This window comes from Oncorhynchus mykiss, chromosome 17 (assembly GCF_013265735.2).
Source record: "Oncorhynchus mykiss isolate Arlee chromosome 17, USDA_OmykA_1.1, whole genome shotgun sequence".
Taxonomy (NCBI): domain Eukaryota; kingdom Metazoa; phylum Chordata; class Actinopteri; order Salmoniformes; family Salmonidae; genus Oncorhynchus; species Oncorhynchus mykiss.
The window spans coordinates 48,626,353-48,647,788 of NC_048581.1; the positions used below are offsets into that span (position 1 = coordinate 48,626,353).

At 41.0% G+C, this 21,436-nt stretch overlaps 2 protein-coding genes across 5 annotated transcripts in view; one reads left to right on the plus strand and one right to left on the minus strand.

Annotated features, from left to right (window-relative positions):
• Window positions 1-5,799: 5,799 nt before the first annotated feature.
• On the plus strand, window positions 5,800-8,201 carry LOC110494023 (cytochrome b561 domain-containing protein 2). Of its 2 annotated transcripts, none has more exons than XM_021568689.2 (4): window positions 5,800-5,952; window positions 6,182-6,420; window positions 6,554-6,591; window positions 6,762-8,201. In XM_021568689.2, the coding sequence occupies exons 2-4, from the start codon at window positions 6,294-6,296 to the stop codon at window positions 7,263-7,265; spliced, it is 669 nt and encodes a 222-aa protein (XP_021424364.1). In that variant the 5' UTR covers window positions 5,800-5,952; window positions 6,182-6,293; the 3' UTR covers window positions 7,266-8,201. The 2 variants fall into 2 exon arrangements, with proteins under 2 accessions (XP_021424364.1, XP_021424365.1); XM_021568690.2 differs by having other exon boundaries at window positions 5,819-5,952; window positions 6,167-6,420.
• Window positions 8,202-9,518: 1,317 nt separating this feature from the next.
• Window positions 9,519-21,436, minus strand: part of rad54l2 (RAD54 like 2) — a 36,767-nt gene continuing 24,849 nt past the window's right edge. For 2 of the 3 annotated variants that reach the window (XM_036950010.1, XM_036950011.1), the window contains exons 19-23: window positions 16,794-16,978; window positions 16,239-16,328; window positions 13,723-13,815; window positions 12,553-13,493; window positions 9,519-9,793 (exon numbers count right to left, since the gene is read on the minus strand). In XM_036950010.1, coding sequence (XP_036805905.1) covers window positions 9,710-9,793; window positions 12,553-13,493; window positions 13,723-13,815; window positions 16,239-16,328; window positions 16,794-16,978 — 1,393 coding nt within the window. In that variant the 3' untranslated portion in view covers window positions 9,519-9,709. Of the gene's footprint in view, window positions 9,794-11,358; window positions 13,494-13,722; window positions 13,816-16,238; window positions 16,329-16,793; window positions 16,979-21,436 lie in introns of those variants that run through there. The other variant, XM_036950012.1, reaches the window with a different exon arrangement.

Sequence of the window (21,436 nt, forward strand, 5' to 3'; positions counted from 1 at the left end):
ATAACAAACTTGTATGCCATCTGTAAATACAAATAAAATGTTTTAATTATGAGCCTAGTTGGTTTAACAACTGAAAAAGTCAGGAACTTTCCCGCTAGCCATTATTGGCTGAGATAATGGATGGGCTGAACATACCGAGAGATGCGTTCGGATTGGTCTGCCATGTATCATGCTTCTGTCTATAACATGAGCTGCTCAGTATGTGTAGATAATCCTTGCTACCGCGTCTTTTTTGAAAGATATAACGTTAGCCATGGAGAACTGCAAAAGTGTTGCTGCTGCGCTCAACAACATTGCTGCCCTGAATTTAGCAGGCACTATTGACAAAGATCTGTAGGAAAAAGTTGTGATAGAATACTTTCTGCACACTGTCAGTATGAACCGGAGTGACTTGACACAATGGGCCAAACAAGCGTTCATCCATGCATACAGGTAAGAGTCTGCAGTGGAGAAGGTGGAAAGCTTCAAGTTCCTTGGCGTACACATCACTGACAAACTGAAATAGTCCACCCACACAGACAGTGTGGTGAAGAAGGCGCAACAGCGCCTCTTCAATCTCAGGAAGCTGAAGAAATTTGGATTGGCACCTAAAACCCTCACAAACTTTTACAGATGCACAATTTAAAGCATCCTGTCGGGCTGTATCACCTCCTGGTACGGCAATTCCACTACCAACAACCACAGGGCTTTCCAGAGGGTGGTGCGGTCGGCCCAATGCATCACTGGGGGCAAACTACCTGCCCTCCAGGACACCTACAGCACCTGATGTCACAGGAAGGCTAAAAAGATCATTAAGGACAACAACCATCCAAGCCACTGTCTGTTCACCCCGCTATCATCCAGAAGGCAAGGTCAGTACAGGTGCATCAAAGCTGGGACCGAGAGACTGAAAAACAGCTTTTGTCTCAAGGCCATCAGACTGTTAACTAGCAATCACAAGCACCTTAGAGACTGCTGCTCTATATACATAGACTTGAAATCACACTTTAATAATGTGTAACACAGACACTGGGAGTCAGGAAGCAAGTACAAGGGATGAATTTAATAATACAAAAAAACATGGAACAATACAAAACAAGAGTAGCGTCTGGACATAACTAATACTGCCTGCTGAAAGAACCAAAGGGAGTGACAGATATAGGGGAGATAATCATAGAAGTGATGGAGTCGAGGGAGTCTCAGGGGGCGCAAGTGCGTGTAACAATGGTGGTAGGTGTGTGTAATAATAAGTAAACTGGCAACAATGAGCGCCAGAGTGGGGGAGCGGGAATATATATGACATAATGGAACACTAGTCACTGTAATAATGTTTACATATTTTGCACTTCTCATCTCATATGTATATACTGTATTCTATTCTATTGTATTTTAGTGTATGCCGCACGGACATTGCTCGTCCAAATATTTATATATTCTTAATTCCATTCCTTTACTTTATATTCGTGTGTATTGTGTGTATTGTTGTGAAATTGTTAGATATTACTGCATTGTTGGAGCTAGAAACACAAGCATGTCGCTACACCCACAATAACATCTGCTAAACATGTGTATGTGACCGATAAAACTTGATTTGGTCTAGCTACATTTTCAGATATTATACTTTACGTTTCTAATTTTGTCAGAAACTTGTTTTCATTACAAGTTAAAGCGTATTGTTAGCTAGCTAGCAAACATTAGCTTCCTGGCACTCTAGCTAGCGTTACGTGTTTGATATGTGTAGTAATATTATTTGTATCTCAGAAACCCATTTGCATTGCTAGTTATAGCCTAATGTTTGCTAGCTAGCTAACATTAAATGTAGTTGGTTAACTTTATTAACCGGCAGACTCATAATACAGCATTTCATGCATGGTGGCTAACTATGACAATATGTTTGTACTGTATGGGTTGAGATTATGGTTAATTGTTTAGCTAGCTATCTAGCTACGTGTCTAAACAAAAGACTTCACTTCGCCAGATGATTACATGACCCATCAAGTTAGCCAGGTGTGTTTGGTGGCATCTACTATGCAAATATGCAAGTAACCATTTCACTGTACTGTTTACACCTTCTGTATCCTGTGCATGTGACAAATCACCTTGAATGGGTGTTGACAAAGAAGAGCTCTCCAGTAGGTGTACCAAAACATTCAAGGTACATTTTCTCAAAAGTGGGGTTACAAGTTAATTAACTTTCAAAACAGAATTACTTTCCCATTGTACCTCAAATACAGTGCCTTGCGAAAGTATTCGGCCCCCTTGAACTTTGCAACCTTTTGCCACATTTCAGGCTTCAAACATAAAGATATAAAACTGTATTTTTTTTGTGAAGAATCAACAACAAGTGGGACACAATCATGAAGTGGAACAACATTTATTGGATATTTCAAACTTTTTTAACAAATCAAAAACTGAAAAATTGGGCGTACAAAATTATTCAGCCCCTTTACTTTCAGTGCAGCAAACTCTCTCCATAAGTTCAGTGAGGATCTCTGAATGATCCAATGTTGACCTAAATGACTAATGATGATAAATACAATCCACCTGTGTGTAATCAAGTCTAAGTTTAAATGCACCTGCACTGTGATAGTCTCAGAGGTCTGTTAAAAGCGCAGAGAGCATCATGAAGAACAAGGAACACACCAGGCAGGTCCGAGATACTGTTGTGAAGAAGTTTAAAGCCGGATTTGGATACAAAAAGATTTCCCAAGCTTTAAACATCCCAAGGAGCACTGTGCAAGCGATAATATTGAAATGGAAGGAGTATCAGACCACTGCAAATCTACCAAGACCTGGCCATCCCTCTAAACTTTCAGCTCATACAAGGAGAAGAGTGATCAGAGATGCAGCCAAGAGGCCCATGATCACTCTGGATGAACTGCAGAGATCTACAGCTGAGGTGGGAGACTCTGTCCATAGGACAACAATCAGTCGTATATTGCACAAATCTGGCCTTTATGGAAGAGTGGCAAGAAGAAAGCCATTTCTTAAAGATATCCATAAAAAGTGTCGGTTAAAGTTTGCCACAAGCCACCTGGGAGACACACCAAACGTGGAAGAAGGTGCTCTGGTCAGATGAAACCAAAATTGAACTTTTTGGCAACAATGCAAAACGTTATGTTTGGCATAAAAGCAACACACCATCCCCACTGTCAAACATGGTGGTGGCAGCATCATGGTTTGGGCCTGCTTTTCTTCAGCAGGTACAGGGAAGATGGTTAAAATTGATGGGAAGATGGATGGCGCCAAATACAGGACCATTCTGGAAGAAAACCTGATGGAGTCTGCAAAAGACCTGAGACTGGGATGGAGATTTGTCTTCCAACAAGACAATGATCCAAAACATAAAGCAAAATCTACAATGGAATGGTTCAAAAATAAACATATCCAGGTGTTAGAATGGCCAAGTCAAAGTCCAGACTTGAATCCAATCGAGAATCTGTGGAAAGAACTGAAAACTGCTGTTCACAAATGCTCTCCATCCAACCTCACTGAGCTCGAGCTGTTTTGCAAGGAGGAATGGGAAAAAATTTCAGTCTCTCGATGTGCAAAACTGATAGAGACATACCCCAAGCGACTTACAGCTGTAATCGCAGCAAAAGGTGGCGCTACAAAGTATTAACTTAAGGGGGCTGAATAATTTTGCACGCCCAATTTTTCAGTTTTTGATTTGTTAAAAAAGTTTGAAATATCCAATAAATGTCGTTCCACTTCATGATTGTGTCTCACTTGTTGTTGATTCTTCACAAAAAAAATACAGTTTTATATCTTTATGTTTGAAGCCTGAAATGTGGCAAAAGGTCGCAAAGTTCAAGGGGGCCGAATACTTTCGCAAGGCACTGTACATTGTATGATATGCCGTTTTGTAGCTCTGAGTCTGAACTTTAAAAAAAAAACACAATTTAGATTGTTGCTACATAAGACCGAATTGAGGTGGTGGGTTACATATTGGACTTGATTTACTTGGCTATATATCCATAAATAATAGGCACATACAGCCCAATGATGGATTACAATGTTTGAGGGGGTCTAAAAAACACAATGAAATGGACAACAAAAAAACATGTATCCTTTAAACTTTTAGTAGACAAGTGGTGCAAACGCATGCCAAATTACAGTGTTTTGTTTTGTAAATGTTTTTATTGTTAGTTCCAATAGTTTACATGTAAACACTCTAAAAAGGTATATGGGTGTTCCCTGTAGTCTACTGACTGCAATTATATATAATGTGATAATCACTCAGTTTCATGAGAATATGCATTTAAACCCTCTTGAGTGATGTAAGTAATACTCTTTTAGCGGATTTCAGAGCATACGATATTAACAAGCTACCTATAGCCTACCTATATTGTTTCCATCTGTGGACATTTATTCTATGGTGGCATCATGAGAAAAAAAGCCGCAACCATTCAGTACTATCATCCATAAATGTCATAAGAAATGATTTTGGTCTTACAGTAATGTTATAGTATGCTATTATGCTCAGGCTGTTATACATAATCATAATGAATAATTTACTAAATGTCCTTGCGAGACATTGGTTCATCGTTCTGGTGTGCTCCGGCAGCATTATACCCCTGATTATACATCGTTTTCCAAAATGACCCTCAACCAGCTCCATAGGGCCATATTGGACAGGATTCACATGGCCATATCTCCATAAATAATTGGTACATACAGCCCAATGATTAATTACAAATGTTTGAGGGGGTCTGGAGAACACAATAAAATCTATCTTTTAAACATTTTGTAGAAAAGTGGTTAAAAAGGGCCACAACATTGTTTTCCAAAAATACTTTAGACATGCCCTAGTGTGTGAAATTTGGTCTCCAAAAAAGTAATGTAGCTGCTGGACTATAGTCAAAATGACCTCAATATGACCCCTATTAAGGTCTTAAGAGTACTTTATGATCAGAATTATTGTCTATATTATCTGTGGAGTTTATTTAGTGGATAGATAACATGAAAGTCATTTTTATATTGTTTAGAATGATTTTACCCTATTTTCTTCTAACAGGAAATTCAGATGGCAGCTGTTTTATGAAAGTGGCCTCCCTGGTTGACTGACAGGCTTCCCAGACTGCCTCCAATCTTTAAAATGTTCCTTAAGTTATCTAGTATTAGTGTACCAAGTTTGATACTTGTATCATAAAATGGAACAATTATTTCAGCTATCCACAGGACTAGTTGGTTGCAGTGAATCTGAGTGGACGAGGGCCTTTATGCCCTAGTGAGAATGTGTCATTCTAGTGTCTAGCCGTGTTGCACAAGTCTCAGTCTTGTTTGGGAGGAATTGGAGCACAATGAGTAGTGAGTGAATGGAGGAGCACGGTGTCCATTGAGTGGTGCAGTTTGAAATGGGCGGTAGCATATTCCAGGTGCCCATTTAACAGCAGTGAGCAGCACACATCACAATGCTACAATTGATGAGTTTACAGACTGCATTATTCAAGATTTAGCAAATTACTTCTGGACATTCTGTTGTATTCTTGATTCCTTGTTAATTCCCTAGGCCTACTGCTCGGTGCTTGCTCTACTGGCAAAATTCGACTTTCCCCAAAAAATAATGATTAGGAAAGGTTAATCGGTGCAGTGAAGAAAAGACAATGTTGGCCAGCTGATGGTTTGTGCTCTATGATCATTCATTTTTTTTAGCATTCCTTCTGAATATAACACAGTGTTGGTGCAACAGATGGAATCCAGCCTGTTCCACAATGGACATTAAATAATTAACCCCTCTCTTTATGCAGTCTGGTCATGATAAGGAAGAATGTGCACTGCTTTACTGAACTACAATTCCCAAAATGCACCTGCGAAAGTAGGAAGTGGATAGTGATTCTTTCCACGTCACACCGCAGCCCGAATTTCAACGTCAAGCGAACGCCGCATAGTCATGCTGATTGAGAATAGAACATTGCACGCAATTAAGGACAATTTTCATAATCTCTATGCAATTTAAATATTGACATTCCGGTAGGTATTAGTCTTATTTAGCAAAACGTGTGGTTATTGTGGTAGGCTACTCTTTGACGTGCGTATCCCACTCTCACTTGTCAATAACGGTTTGCAATAGCTTTCTCGTTAAGCATATTTTACTTTATTGAATCAATTTAGTGAGGAACTTAATGGTGTTATGCTTTGGTATTAACTTTCTCTATGGGTTTCGAGGAATCTACAAAAAATTCAGCTTTTCTGTTTTCAGGAAAAGGTATCAACTCCCCCTTGTGGGGTAAAAAGGTAGCTGTGGTTGCCCTGACGTTGGATGCGCACAGTTCTACCTGTCAGTCTCTTGTACGAAGGAAAGTCCGAAAACCATGGCGGAACTCCCCGAATCAGAACCCCGAATTTACAGTGTTGGGAAAGTCGCATGTGGGATACTGACTCACGTGCTTTGTGTTGTCTTCACTGTGCTTATCACGGTATTGGCCAAGCCTGGAACAAGTGAGTAACCCAGCCTTGGCGCCAGCAACAGAGCACCCATCAATGCTGTTCCATATCTGCAAATAACACATGGAATACTTTATATTGAGTTGATGAAACGAGACAATATTTTTTGGGTTGATCTGTTTTTCAGGTTTGTTCTCTTGGCACCCTTTCCTGATGACACTGGCGGTAAGGTGACACATCTGTGTGTGCATAATGTATTCTGTGAATTTATCTCATTAAATTGTCTCAGAAGTGTTACAACAGTTCACGGTCATTCCATCTTTCCTCCACCACTCTCACCGTCTTTTCTTGCCGTTCTCTCCCCATCTCCTCTTGATCCCCCTCTTCCCTCTTAGTTCTCCCTCTTCATGACAGAGGCTGTGCTCCTCTTCTCTCCACATTGCTCTCCCATTCGGAAGCTTTCCCACAAGACCAAGGGGCGTGTCCACTGGATCCTGCAGTGCCTCTGTGCCAGCTGTGCCACCCTGGGCCTGGCATCCATCTTCTACAACAAGCACCTGAACGGCAAGCCCCACTTCGCCTCGTGGCACGGCCTGGTGGGCCTGGGGACATTGTGTGTTGTTGGGGTGCAGTCTCTGGCCGCTCTGCCCCTCCTCTACCACTCCCTGGCTAAGGGGTGGTCCCTGGCTAAGCTAAAGCGCTACCACGCAGCGTCTGGCCTAGTCACTTATCTGCTGGGAAGTGTCAGTCTGCTCCTGGGCATATGCTCAGTGTGGTTTACAGGCACTGTGGGAGGATACACCTGGTACCTGGCAGCACTTTGCCCTGCCCTCAGCACCCTGGTCATCATGAGCCAGGTGTCCAATACCTACATGGCTAAGAAACGGCTGGTGTCCTAACCAGGCTGGCCGCCAAAGCCAAGCTCACAAACATCAGCCATAAACTATTACTGTATTCAAATGAAGCTTTAATAAAAGCTTTACCGTAAGGCTATCTTTGGAAGACCAACCTGCATTCTGCCTAATGTCCAAAAGTACCAGTGCCTTATATTGGTGAAATTATTATTTTGTTACATCTACTGCTGAACTAGTTCTAATTTCAAAGTTTGGTCTTTGTATGTTAATTCTACCTTGAGCAAAAAAAGTGCACGGAATCATCAATGAGCATAGCTTGGCTGTCTAAAAAAAAAATATGATAACAGGCCTCGGTCTTTTGGAGTATTTAGTAGTATATAGTAGTAGTATTTAGTAGTATATAGTAGTAGTATTTAGTAGTATATAGTAGTAGTATTTTGTATCCGAGAGCCAAGAAAGCCTGTTATGTGTCTAACGAAGTACAAATATTGGTTGTTAACCATGGAAAACAACTAGAGGCCACTGATGCTGCTTGATTTTATTTGCCTTTGGGCTTGAATGGACCAATGCACATTTTTTGTGATTGGTTTGTTTTTATAAGGTGATACATTTGTGTATTAGTTTACACTAAGGTGTGAAATTCCAGCCGAATCCGTAAGATGTCATATTTACTGATATGGTAGGCTGACTGCAATGAAGAGTCAAAAAAACAGTGTAGTGTTTACTCCCATACATTCTGTAACTCCATTACCCTCAATTTTCTTACTGATAGGACATACGCAGTTTCATCATAACCGCATCATATTCAAATCCATTATCCTCACATGGGCGTTTCATAGATTCCCGGCTGCAAGAGTGCAATTGAAGGTCGAGTTGAACATAATTCTTGGAATATACTGCAGATTATTACTGATTATTGTTGACATGTTTTGTCAAATTTATATTTTGATGCAATTTCAATAAAAAAATACATTTTGCATATTGGTATGTTTCCATGTGCATATACAGTGCATTCGGAAAGTATTCAGACCCCTTGACTTTTTCCCCTTTTTTTACGTGACAGCTTTATTCTAAAATTGATTAAATAAATAAAACATCCTCAATCTGCACACAATAACCCATGATGACAAAGCGAAAACAGGTTTGACATGTTTGCTAATTTATAATAACAAATACCTTATTTACGTAAGTATTCAGACCCTTTGCTATGAGATTTGACATTCAATCCAATCAATTTGGTTGGCGCCCAGGTGCGTCCTGTTTCCATTCATCATCCTTGAGATGTGGTTAAATCAATTGATTGGACATGATTTGGAAAGGCACACACGCCTGTCTATATAAGGTCCCACAGTTGACAGTGCATTTCAGAGCAAAAACCAAGCCATGAGGTAAAAGGAATTGTCCATAGAGCTCCGAGACAGGATTGTGTCGAGGCACAGATCTGGGAAAGACTATCAAAACAATTCTGCAGCATTGAAGGTCCCAAGAACACAGTGGCCTCCATCCTCCATCTCTGCAGCACTCCACCAATCAGACCTTTATGGTAGAGTGCCAGATGGAAGCCACTCCTCAGTAAAAGGCACATGACAACCCGCTTGGAATTTGGTTTGATGAAACCAAGATTGAACTCTTTGGCCTGAATGCCAAGCTTCACGTCTGGAGTAAACCTGGCACCATCATCCCTACGATGAAGCATGGTGGTGGCAGCATCATGCTGTGGGGATGTTTTTCAGTGACAGGGACTGGGAGACTAGTCATGATCGAGGGAAAGATGAACAGAGCAAAGTAGAGAGATCCTTGATGAAAACCTGCTCCAGAGCGCTCAGGACCTCAGACTGGGAAGAAGGTTCACCTTCCAACAAGACAATGACCCTAAGCACACAGCCAAGACAACACAGGAGTGGCTTCTGAACAAGTCTCTGAATGTCCTTGAGTGGCCCAGCCAGAGTCCGGATTTGAACCCGATTGAACATCTCTGGAGAGACTTTAAAATAGCTGTGCAGCGATGCTCCCCATCCAAACTGACAGACCTTGAGAGGATCTGCAGAGAAAAATGGGAGAAACTCCCCAATTACAGGTGTGCCAAGATTGTAGAGTCATACCCAAGAAGACTCAAGGCTGTAATCACTGCCAAAGGTGCTTCAACAAAGTACTGGGTAAAGGGTCTGAATACTTCCGTAAATGTGATCCGTTTATTTTTTTTTATACATTTGCAAAAAAATTTGTGCTTTGTCATCATGGGGTATTGTGTGTATATTAATGAGAAATCTATTTAATCCATTTTAGAATAAGGCTGTAACATAAAATGTGGAAAAGGTCAACTTGTTTGATATTTTTCAAATGCACTGTAACTTCAAAAAACATCTGTGCATAGAACATACAAAGCCCATAATTTTTTTTTTATGTCAGTGTAATAATAAAATGAAGTAACAACGCAGGAGAAGTGTGTTTTATTATGTTAAAATAAAATTAACGAAGTAACACAGTTGTCATATGCTGGATACATGGGGGTGGACTGTCCCTCCCGATCTCTCACAGTCAGTCTGTGCCACTGCTCTGCTCTTCCACAGACACTGGACAAAAAGATCAACGTGGACAAAAAGAGAGGGAAAAAAGTTTTTTTTAAATAATACAAATAATACAGCAGATGAATTCATATCCATCGTTATAAATAAAGACTTTTGGTAAATTCATACAATGAGATAAATGACAAATTAGTCAAGGCAAGCTAACATTATCAAGATGTTATAAAATAACATTGTTACTTAGACAACATACGGACCATGTTCTCTTCATGATAACACTAAGAAACAATAAGCACAGTGAAACTATTTTGATTGAGAGGGAGGATGGGGATTCCTTCTCCAAGGAAATAGTGTTCCCTATTAAAAGGACTGGGATGATTGGCTAAATCATTTGATAGACACACGACATGGCCAATTAGAAAAAGGTTGAGGTTCCGAAGTGAGGTGGAAAAAACCATGATCAACTTGAAGCAGGCTGTAAGGAAGAGGACAAGGAAGTAAGCAGTAGTGGGTGGGTAGAGTAGAGGTTGTGAGGAGTGTATGGTGAAATAGGGAGTAGAGAGTAAACAAACTCCAAAAAAAGAGAGTTATAGAATAACTCCAGTAGGCTTATTCCATGTCCAAATGCAGATTTTATTCCAGTGGAGAAACAGAACCTTGAGGCCCGATCCATTCCACTCACAATGATTTTGACATGACATCACAGACCGAGAAAGGTACTGGCCAACCACGGAGAAACTTTTTACTACTTTAATACACTAAGTAAATGTCCAAATACTTATGTAAAAAGAAAAATATTACGTATTGAAATGGGGGGACTAGACACATAGTGCTTTCATTTCTAAATGGTAAAACGGATACATTGCCATCAGAAAATATTCACACCCCTTGACTTTTTCTACATTTTGTTGTTACAGCTGAATTTAAAATTAATTACATTTAGATTTTTTTGTCACTGGCCTACACACAATACCCTACAATGTTGAAGTGGAATTATGTTTTTCAAAATGTTTACAAATGAATTCAAAAAGGAAAAGTTTAAATGTCTTGAGTCAATACGTATTCAACCCCTTTGTAAAAAAAAAAATTAAAAAAAAGTACACATTGAATATCCCTTTGAGCATGGTGAAGTTATTAATTACACTTTGGATGGCGTATCAATACACCCAGTCACGACAAAGATACAGGTGTCCTTCCTAACTCAGTTGCCGGAAAGGTAGGAAACTGCTCAGGGATTTTACCATGAGGGCAATAGTAACTTTAAAACCATTACAGAGTTTAATGGCTATGATAAGAGAACTGAGGATGGATCAACAACATTGTAGTTACTTCACAATACTAACATAATTGACCGCGGGAAAAGAAAAAAGCCTGTACAGAAAAGAAAAAAATTCTACAACATGCATTTTGTTTGCAACAGGGCACGAAAGTAATTTTGCAAAGAATGTGGCAAAGCAATGAACCTCTTGTCCTGAATATAAAGTGTATTGTATAGGCAAATCCAATACAACAAATTACTGAGTACCAAATGTTACGGGTATGCTTTTAATCGATAAAGACTGGGGAGTTTTTCAGGATAAAAAATAAACAGAATGGAGCTAAGCACAGGCAAAATCCTAGAGAAAAACCTGGTTCAGTCTGCTTTCCACCAGACACTGGGAGATGAAGCCACCTTTCAGCTCGACAATAACCTGCAAAACAAGGCTAAATCTACACAAGTTGCTTTCCAAGAAGACCGTGAATGTTCCTGAGTGGCCAAGTTAGTTTTGACTTCCATCTACTGTACTTGAATGATGAACAAAATTTGGCAGAGCTTTTGAATTTTGAAAAGAATAATGGCCAAATGTTGCACAATCCAGGTGTGGAAAGCTCTTACAGACTTACCCAGAAAGGCAGTGATTACATCTGTGGGTCTAAGGTGCTACTACAAAGTCTTGATTCAGGGGTGTGAATACTTATGTAAATGAGATGTCTATTTCATTTTCAATACATTTCAAAACATTTCTAAAAACATGTTTTCAAGAAAATATTCAATCTATTTTGAATTCAGGCTGTAATAAGTCAAGAGGTGTGAATACTTTCTGAAGGCACTGTATGTATGAAAATACACTAAAATAAAACGTGATATTTTGTACTGTTGCCTCATGAAAAACTTGATCTCAAATTCAAAATGCTGGAGTATAGAGGCAAATGTAAAAATGTTAGCTTCATTGTCCAAATAAATTTGTAGGGGAGTGTATATTGTCTTCTTGTCCTTTCCAACTGGGTTTGCTACAATGTCTATCAAACAGCTAACGGCTCTAAAATCACATTTTTTTATTTATTTTGAATGCAAACGGTCCAACAGACGATCACATAGTACCATCTGATGTGAGCTCCGAGGAGATAGTGTCCTGACAGGCCTCAGTAATCGTCATGGGGGTAAAATAACTGCACGGCCATGCTAGAAGACATAGCAGGAGAGGCAGTGCTTAGAAGCGCCAAGTTCAACCAACTGGTCCCCTACAACAAGAAGTCCATCCATTCCCGTCCATGGTCTCTGGTGCTCAGCCTCACCAACCTCAGGGGCTCGGGCAAATCTTCAGTCTCTTCAGTAAGATATTCAGCATAAGGATTTTGTTACTTTGTCTTGGTAAGCACATTGAGGTACGCCTCGTTCCCTCTCACTCGCCCGCTCATAGGAGTCTGTGTGTGTGTGTGTGTGTGTGAGGGGGGCTAAGAGGGTTAGCCAGGTTAGGGTGGGGAGTTGTTTGTTTTTGCAACTTATCCCTTCAGGGTTAACGAATGCTGGCTCATTGTCCTGTTACCTCGATGACATCATCGTCCGAGCTGCTGCCGCCGTTGTCCGTGGCCATGTGATGGGTGTCAGGCCGGCTCAGGGCTGCACCCAGGAGGCTGGAGGGGGAAGAGGAGTAGTGGGAGAGGAAGTTGGAGCTTCCTCCAGAGCTGGCTGGGCCTCCTCCCAGGGTGTTGGGGTACATCCTGGGATCAGGCAGCAGGGACTGACTGTAGTTCAGAGGGAAGCCTGGGGACAGAAGGTCAGCCACACTGGGATTCATCAGGTAGGGGGGCAAGGTGGAGGAGGCAGAGGACACAGGCATGGTGTTGGTGGAGGAGGAGGTGGTGGTGGAGGAGGAGGGGAGGTGTCCATTGCTTCCTGTGGCTGAGGAGGCGTGGTTGAGGAGGTCCGCCCCTGCCAAGGGGAACATGGCCTGCAGGTCTCCCAGAGTCTGTCCTGCTGACTGGAGAAAGGGGGATGAGGAATTGCCTCCCATCAGCAGCGGGTGGCTCATGTGTCCCTCCAAGGCCTGGTTCAGGGGGGGGAAGCTGAGGCCGCCGCTGCCCAGGGAGAGGCCGGGGAAACCGGCTGCTGTCGAACTGCGTTTGCCCCCCGCCTGCTTGTGTCCACGGCTCTCGGCCATCTTGCGTTTGGAGCGTTGCAGAGCCTCGCCGATGCTCATTCCGATGTCATCTCTGAACTGCCGGCTGTGGTCCGATTCTGTGGTCTGATTGTGCTGCTGCGTTCTTCCCCCTCCCCCTCTGTCCCCTGTAAACGTGTCCGATGGTGACGGCAGCTCATTGCCCACGGTGACGGTATCCGCGGTGACGGCGTAGCGGCTGAGCTCTCGTAGGATCTCAGGGCTCTCGGGTGTGGAGGGCCACAAGGCGCTGTCGGGGGTCAGCCGTTGGCGCTCCGCGGGAGACGAACAGCCGTTACCGATGGCGTGAAGAAGGGAAACCTGGGAACCTGAGGAAAATAGAGGGTCAAAATGGAGAGTAACTATTCATTTTTCAAACAGTGCTTCAACTAGATTCCCTTAAGTCTGCATCTTGATGAGGTCTCACTACTTGTGACCCCCAGGGCTCGGTACTAGGTCCACTCTGGTTCTCTCTGTAGTCTGTACACCAAGTCAATCTATCATATCCTGTCAAATGGATTCCTTATCAAATGTAATGTAATTGAACTTATAGTGCACCTCTGTTGGTAGCAGTTCCTCCCTGCACTGCTCTGCTGAGCTTCCCTGAGCGGATGGCAAAAATCCTGCCATCATTGGTCTTGATGTAGGTACCTGTAAGGAGGACTACAGTTAATGGATGATAGCAAATCAAATCAAACTTTGTCATATGCACAGGATACAGCAAAGTTAACACAGTGCAATTAAATGCTTAATTGCAAGCTCTCCTCTCATGACAACAGCTAATAAAAGTATAAAAGGTATTCAGACAAAAATAAGGCTGCAAGGAAGCACCAGTCAGTTTTGATGCTTAGGTTAATGTACCGAGCCCTTTATCTAAATGAGATAACTGGGGGATTTCAGGTGCCCATGTGGCTGTTGATAACCACTCGCTAAGGTGTGTACAGTATTTGGATTAGAGTATGTAGAGAAATAATTTGACGACATGCAGGTAGATGTGGGGCCACAGCTTCTACAGTATACAGTGCATTCGAAAAGTATTCAAACCACTTTACTCAACATTGTGTTACGTCACAGACATACATTAACATGACCCCCCCCCCATCAAACCACACACAAACCCCATAATGACAAAGCAAAAACAGGTTAAGAAATGTTTGCAAATGTATAGATTTAAAAAAAACTGAAATATCACATTACATAAGTATTCAGACCAGTACTTTGTTGAAGCACCTTTGGCAACGATTACAGCCTCGAGTCTTCTTGGGTATGATGCTACAAGCTTGGCACACCTGTAATTGGGGAGTTTCTCCCATTTTTCTCTGCAGATCCTCTCAAGGTCTGCCAGTTTGGATGGGGAGCATTGCTGCACAGATATTTTCCGGTCTCTCCAGAGATGTTTGATCGATCGGGTTTAAGTCCGGGATCTGGCTGGGCCACTCAAGAATATTCAGAGACTTGTCCCGAAGCCACTCCTGCGTTGTCTTGGCTATGTGCTGAGGGTTGTTGTCGTGTTGGAAGGTGAACCTTCTCCCCAGTCTGAGGTCCTGAGCAGGTTTTCATCAAGGATCTCCCTGTACTTTGCTCCGTTCATCTTTACCTCGATCTTGACTAGTGTCCCTGCCGCTGAAAAACATCTGGCCAAACTGCTCCCCCGATTGTTCAGTTTGGCCAGGGGGCCAGCTTTAGGATGAGTCTAGGTGGGTCCAAACTTCTTCCATTTAAATATGATGGAGACCACTGTGTTCTTGGGGACCTTTTAATGCTGCAGACATGTTTTGGTACCCTTCCCCAGATCTGTGCCTTTCCACAATCCTGTCTCGGAGCACTACAGACAATTCCTTCGACCTGGTGGCTTGGTTTGCTCTGACATACACTGTCAACTCCGGGACCTTATATAGACAGGTGTGTGCCTTTCCAAATCATGTCCAATCAATTTAATTTACCACACGTGGACTCCAATTAAGTTGTAGAAACATATCAAAGATGATTCATGGAAATAGGATGCACCTGACCTCAATTTGGAGTCTCATAGCAAAGGGTCTGAATACTTATGTAAATAAGGTATGTTTTTTTATACATTTCTAAAAACCTGTTTTCCCTTTATCATTATGGGGTATTATGTGTAGATTGATGAGGGAAAAAATGTATTTAATCCATTTTAGATTAAGGCCGCAATGTAACAAAATGTGGAAAAAAGGGGTCTGAATACTTTCCAAATGCACGGTATATAGTGCCTTCAAAAAGTATTCATACCCCTTGACATATTCCACATTTTGTTGTGTTACAGCCTGAATTCAAAATGGATTATATATAAAAAAAAAACATCTTACCCATGTACACACAATAAATACCCCATAATGACAAAGTCAAAACATGTTTTTTTTAAATTGTAGCAAATTTATTGAAAATGAAATACAGAAATACCTAATTTACTTAAGTATTCACACCCTTTGCTATGATATACAAAATTGAGCACAGATGCATCCAATTTCCTTTGATCATCCTTGAGATGTCAATACAACTTGATTGGAGTCCACCTGTGGCCAATTGTTTCAATTGTTTGGACATGACTTAGAAAGAAACGGTTCCCCACAGTTGACAGTGCATGTCAGAGCAGAAACTATACCACGAAGTCCAAGGAACTGTAAGTAGACCTCCGAGATAGAATTGTGATGAGGCATATATCTAGGGAGGAGTATAAAACAATTTCTAGAGTGTTGAAAGTTTCCAAGAGCAGGGTCTCCATTGGCAAATGGAAAAAATATGGAGAAACCCAGACTCTGCCTAGAGCTGGCAGTTTGACCAACCTGAGCAACCGGGAAAGAAGGGCCTCGTAGTCGCCACTTAAAATGCTTCAACAAAGTATTGACTCAGGGGTGTAAATATGATATTTCATTTTCAATAAAATGTGCTAACATTTCTAAAAGCATGTTTTTACTTTGTCATTATTGGGTATTGTGTGCTGATGGGTGAGAAAAATCTAATCAATTTTGAATTCAGGCTGTAACAAAATGTGGAATAAGTCAAGGGGTATGAATAATTCCTGAAGGCTCTGTAGGCTGTGTTCTTGTTACCTTTTGACCCTTTGATCATGTGGATACTCTCTCCTGCACCGATACGGGCCTGGACATCAGTGGTGCTGTTGGCTCCTGGGATCACTATATCTGAGAGGTCAAAAACAAGGAGTAAGATACATACTGTATTTGTCTTCTTTTAACTGAAATGTTTCTAACCTTCTAAAATTGCTTAAAGTTGGAATGGTCAACTTAACATAGCTGCATGACAAATGGCACCCTATTCCCTTTGCTGGTCAAAGTAGTGAACTATATAGGGGGAATAGGGTGCTATTTGGGACATAGACCGGTGTTATAGGGTCTATCCTAATGCAGCCCCACAGCGTTTCAGTTATTCCTTCAACTCTTAAACCTACCCTTGGGTCGTGTTCAGTAGGCACAACATGTAAGAAAGTGCTCTAAAAAGGGGAGGTACCATCTAAACGTAATCCAATAAGAAACCGTTTCGCTACGGTGTGCCCTAATGAACAGGACCATGGCAAGCATATCAGTGTTTATCAACACCAATTCTGTTAAATTCAAACTTTAATGTCCCCGCGGGGAAATGTATTGTACCAGTGGTAGTGACGATCCTCTGGACGTAGACGCCAGCCTTCTGCAGGTAGTTGACGGGGAAGCCCACCCCGGAGCTGGAGCCTGCCACGCCCATGCCCGCCATGCGGGGCATCATGGGAATGGGGGTGGACTGGACGGGCCGGACGCTGGCCACGGGCTTCTCATCACCCCGAGCTATGGGACGCCTAGTGGATTCAAAACACACAAGATTGAGGATCATACACAGTCTGATGTGGTTCCGATGGCATGGTTGAATTTGGAGGCGAGAAGGGTGAATCTCATGAAACAAGTTTTAACCATGTCTGTAGAAAATAGTTACAAAACCATGATGCACCTGCAAAAATATACTATCGTTCTGAAGAGTAAGATGCATTGTTTATGTCAGTGTCTTATTTTTAATACATTTTCTTTAGAATTTTGTAAATGTTCACCCTTTATTCTCATTACCAAAATGCGTCCGGATTAAATTCTCAGGTCATTTTATACAAATTTATTATAATAAAACAGAATGTTGCTGTAGTATTTCCATGAATTCATAACAAAGGTAAACTAGCTGAAGTTTACATTTCACTATAATATTTATTACATAAAAATAGTGTCTGTGGACATGTCTCATTACCGTAACACTTTATCAAGTTCCTGTAAAAACTTAGTTTTTAAATAGAATTTTATTCACCCATGATGAATCATCTAGATGAGTTACCATGACCCTTTGCTAAGACACTCGAAATTGAGCTCAGGTGCGTCCTGTTTCCATTGATCATCCTTGAGATGTTTCTACAACTTGATTGGAGTCCACCTGTGGTAAATTCAATTGACCGGCACACACCTGTCTATATATGGTCCCACAGTTGACAGTGCATGTCAGATCAAAAACAAAGCAACGAGGTCTAAGGAACCGCCATAGAGCTCCAAGACAGGATTGTGTTGAGGCACAGATCTGGGGAAAGATACCAAAACATTTCTGCATCATTGAAAAGTCCAAGAACACAGTGGCCTCCATCATTCTTAAATGGAAGAAGTTTGGAACCACCACGGCTCTTCCTAGAGCTGGCTGCCCGGCCAAACTGAGCAATCGGGGGAGCAGGGCCTTGGTCATGGAGGCGACCAAGAACCCGATGGACATTCTGACAGAGCTCCAGAGTTCCTCTGTGGAGAAGAGAGAACCTTCCAGAAGGACAACCATCTTTGCAGCACTCCACCAATCAGGCTTTTATGGTAGTGACCAGACGTAAGCCACTCCTCAGTAAAAAGGCACATGACAGCCTGCTTGGAGTTTGCCATAAGGCCCCTAAAGACTCTGACCATGAGAAACAAGACTCTCTGGTCTGATGAAACAAAGATTGAACTCTTTGGCCTGAATGCCATGCGTCACGTCTGGAGGAAACCTGGCACCATCCCGACAGTGAATCACGGTGGTGGCAGCATCATGCTGTGGGGATGTTTTTCAGTGGCAGGGACTGGGAGACTAGTCAGTATCGAGGCAAAGATGAACGAAGCAAAGTACAGAGAGATCCTTGATGAAAACCTGCTCCGATCAAGACCTCAGACTGGGGAAAAGGTTCACCTTCCAATAGGACAACGACCCTAAGAACACAGCCAAGACAACGCAGGTGGTGGCTTCGGGACAAGTCTTGGAATGTCTTTGGGTGGCTCAGCCAGAGCTCAGACTTGAACCCGATCTAACATATCTGGAGAGAACTGAAAATGTCTATGCAACGACGCTCCTCATCCAACCGGACAGAGAGGATCTGCAGAGAAGAATGGGAGAAACTCCCCAAATACAGGTGTGCCAAGCTTGTAGCGTCATACCCAAGAAGACTCCAAGCTGCAATCGCTGCCAAAAGGTGCTTCAACAAGGTACTGAGTAAAGGGTCTGAATACTTATGTAAATGTGATATTACATTTGCAAACATTTCTAAAAACCTGTTTTTTGCTTATGTGTAGATTAACGAGGGGGAAAACTATTCAATTCATTTTAGAATGAGGCTGTAATATAACTAAATGTGGAAAAAGTCAGGCTGAATTTTGTTTGGTATTCCGTGGATTTCATTTTGAGAAGCCCATGTTATCACACACACGATCCTGCAGCCACTAGCTAGCTTGTCACTTGACGTTTGAAGTTACCGCCATTCTGCCCGTGGAGCAGTGACAGTGTTCTATTGAGCAGCGACCACTCTTTGACCATGGCCATAATGACATTCTATTTACTTTAATCATGCTTAATCCTCTGAGTAAACCGTCTAACTTTTAAACCATATACGATTCATAAACGATGAATGAAATCATTATGGGCGAACACCCTACAGAAAACCTAGTTATTTTGGCAAAAAAAGATTCAGAAGATGACAGAAAACAAGGTTCATTAGGGTAATGAGAAATTAGAAAATACATTTTAATATTTACATTTTACATCTACGAATTATGTTTGACTCAGGCCTTTTCATTAGGTAAGCAATGTTAAAATTATTAGAAATTGGTTTGTTTACAACTTTTTGGGACTTTGAAGACGGCGGAAATTGTGGTAAAATGCATAATATCTGATACATAAATATAATAATAATAATAATAATAGTATTATGAAAGACAAATACAGATCCTAATTCAAGTGATTTTTAAATTGTGATTTTTGTTGTCAAATGCCAGTTGTGACAATGATCTAACGGGATCATTTGTTTAGATAGGCAGTAAAGATCGACAGATTTAAAGTTCGACAGATTTAAAGTTTTCATAACAAAAATCGGTAAATCTGCATTTTTGGATGACGACTATGGCCGATTACATTGCATTCCACAAGGAAACTGCGTGACAGGCTAACCACCTGTTACGCGAGTGTAGCAAGGAGCCAAGGTAAGTTGCTAGCTAGCATTAAACTTATCTTATAAAAAAAACAATCAATCTTCACAAGTTAACTCCACATAGTTGATAATATTACTAGTTTATCTAGCGGGTCCTGTGTTGCATATAATCAATGCGGTGCCTGTTAATTGATCATCGAATCACAGCCTACTTCGACAAACGGGTGATGACTTAACAAATGCACATTCTAAAAAAGCACAATTGTTGCACAAATGTACCTAACCATAAACATCTTTTGCCTTTCTTAAAATCAATACACAGAAGTAAATATTTTTTTAAACCTGCATATTTAGAAGAAATGAATGTTAGCAGGCAATATTAACTAGGGAAATTGTGTCACTTCTCTTGCGTTCATTGCATGCATAGTAAGGGTATAATGCAACAGTTTGGGCCGCCTGGCTCGTTGCAAACTAATTTGCCAGAATTTTACATAATTATGACATAACATTGAAGGTTGTGCAATGTTACAGCAATATTTAGACTTGGGGTTGATAACAGTTCCGTATTTCACTGAAAGATTAAAGGTTTTGTTTTCAAAATGATAGTTTCCAGATTTGACCATATTAATGACCAAAGACTTGTATTTATGTGTTTATTAAAGTCTATGATTTGATATTTGATAGAGCAGTCTGACTGAGCGGTGGTAGGTAGCAGCAGGCTCGTAAGCATTAATTCTAACTATACTGCGTTTGCCAGCAGCTCTTCGCAATGCTTGATCACAGCGCAGTTTATGACTTCAAGCCTATCAACTCCTGAGATTAGGCACTTTAGTATTGCCAGCCTATTAGAACATCCAATAGTCATAGGTATATGAAATACAAATGGTATAGAGAGAAATAATCAACGAGTCATAATTCCTATAATAACTGCAACCTAATATCTATTTACTGGGAATATTGAACCACCAGCTTTCATATGTTCTAAGCAAGGAACTTAAACATTAGCTCTTTTACATGGCACATATTGCACTTTTACTTTCTTCTCCAACACTGTGTTTTTGCATTATTTAAACCAAATTGAACATGTTTCATTATTTATTTGAGACAAAATAAATAAAATCTATGTACTATATTAAGTTAAAATAATTGCTCATCGAGTATTGTTGTAATTGTCATTCCAAATTTTATAAAAAATAAAAAAAAATGGAGAAAAAAATAAATTTGGCCGATTAATCTTCTTCTTCCGGGATCTTCTTTTTTTGGTCCTCCAATAAAATCGGTAACGGTGTTGAAAAATCATAGGTAGTAGTTTAGGCCTGCCAATTAGGCTTGCTCTGCCCTATTGAAGTATTTGCAGGTGCTTCCACATGGGTGTGGTTCCTGAGTTAATTAATCAATTAACATCCCATTATGCTTAGAGTCATGAAGAAAATACCCAGAAGAGAGCTCAGTGACGTTGAAAGAGAGGTCTCAAATGAGCATAGAGGATTTAAAGAGTGTGTGTGTGTGTGTGTGTGTGTGTCTCAGTCACCAGATCTCAACCCAATTGAAGTCAGAAGTTTACATACACTTAGGTTGGAGTCATTACAACTTGTTTTTCAACCACTCCACACATTTATTGTTAACAAACTATAGTTTTGGCAAGTTGGTTATGACATCTACTTTGTGCATGACGCAAGTAATTTTTTCCAACAATTGTTTACAGATTATTTCACTATCACAATTCCATTGGGTCAGACGTTTACATACGCTAAGTTGACTGTGCCTTTAAACAGCTTGGAAAATTCCAGAAAATGTCATAGCTTTAGAAGCTTCTGATAGGCTAATTGACATAATTTACATCAT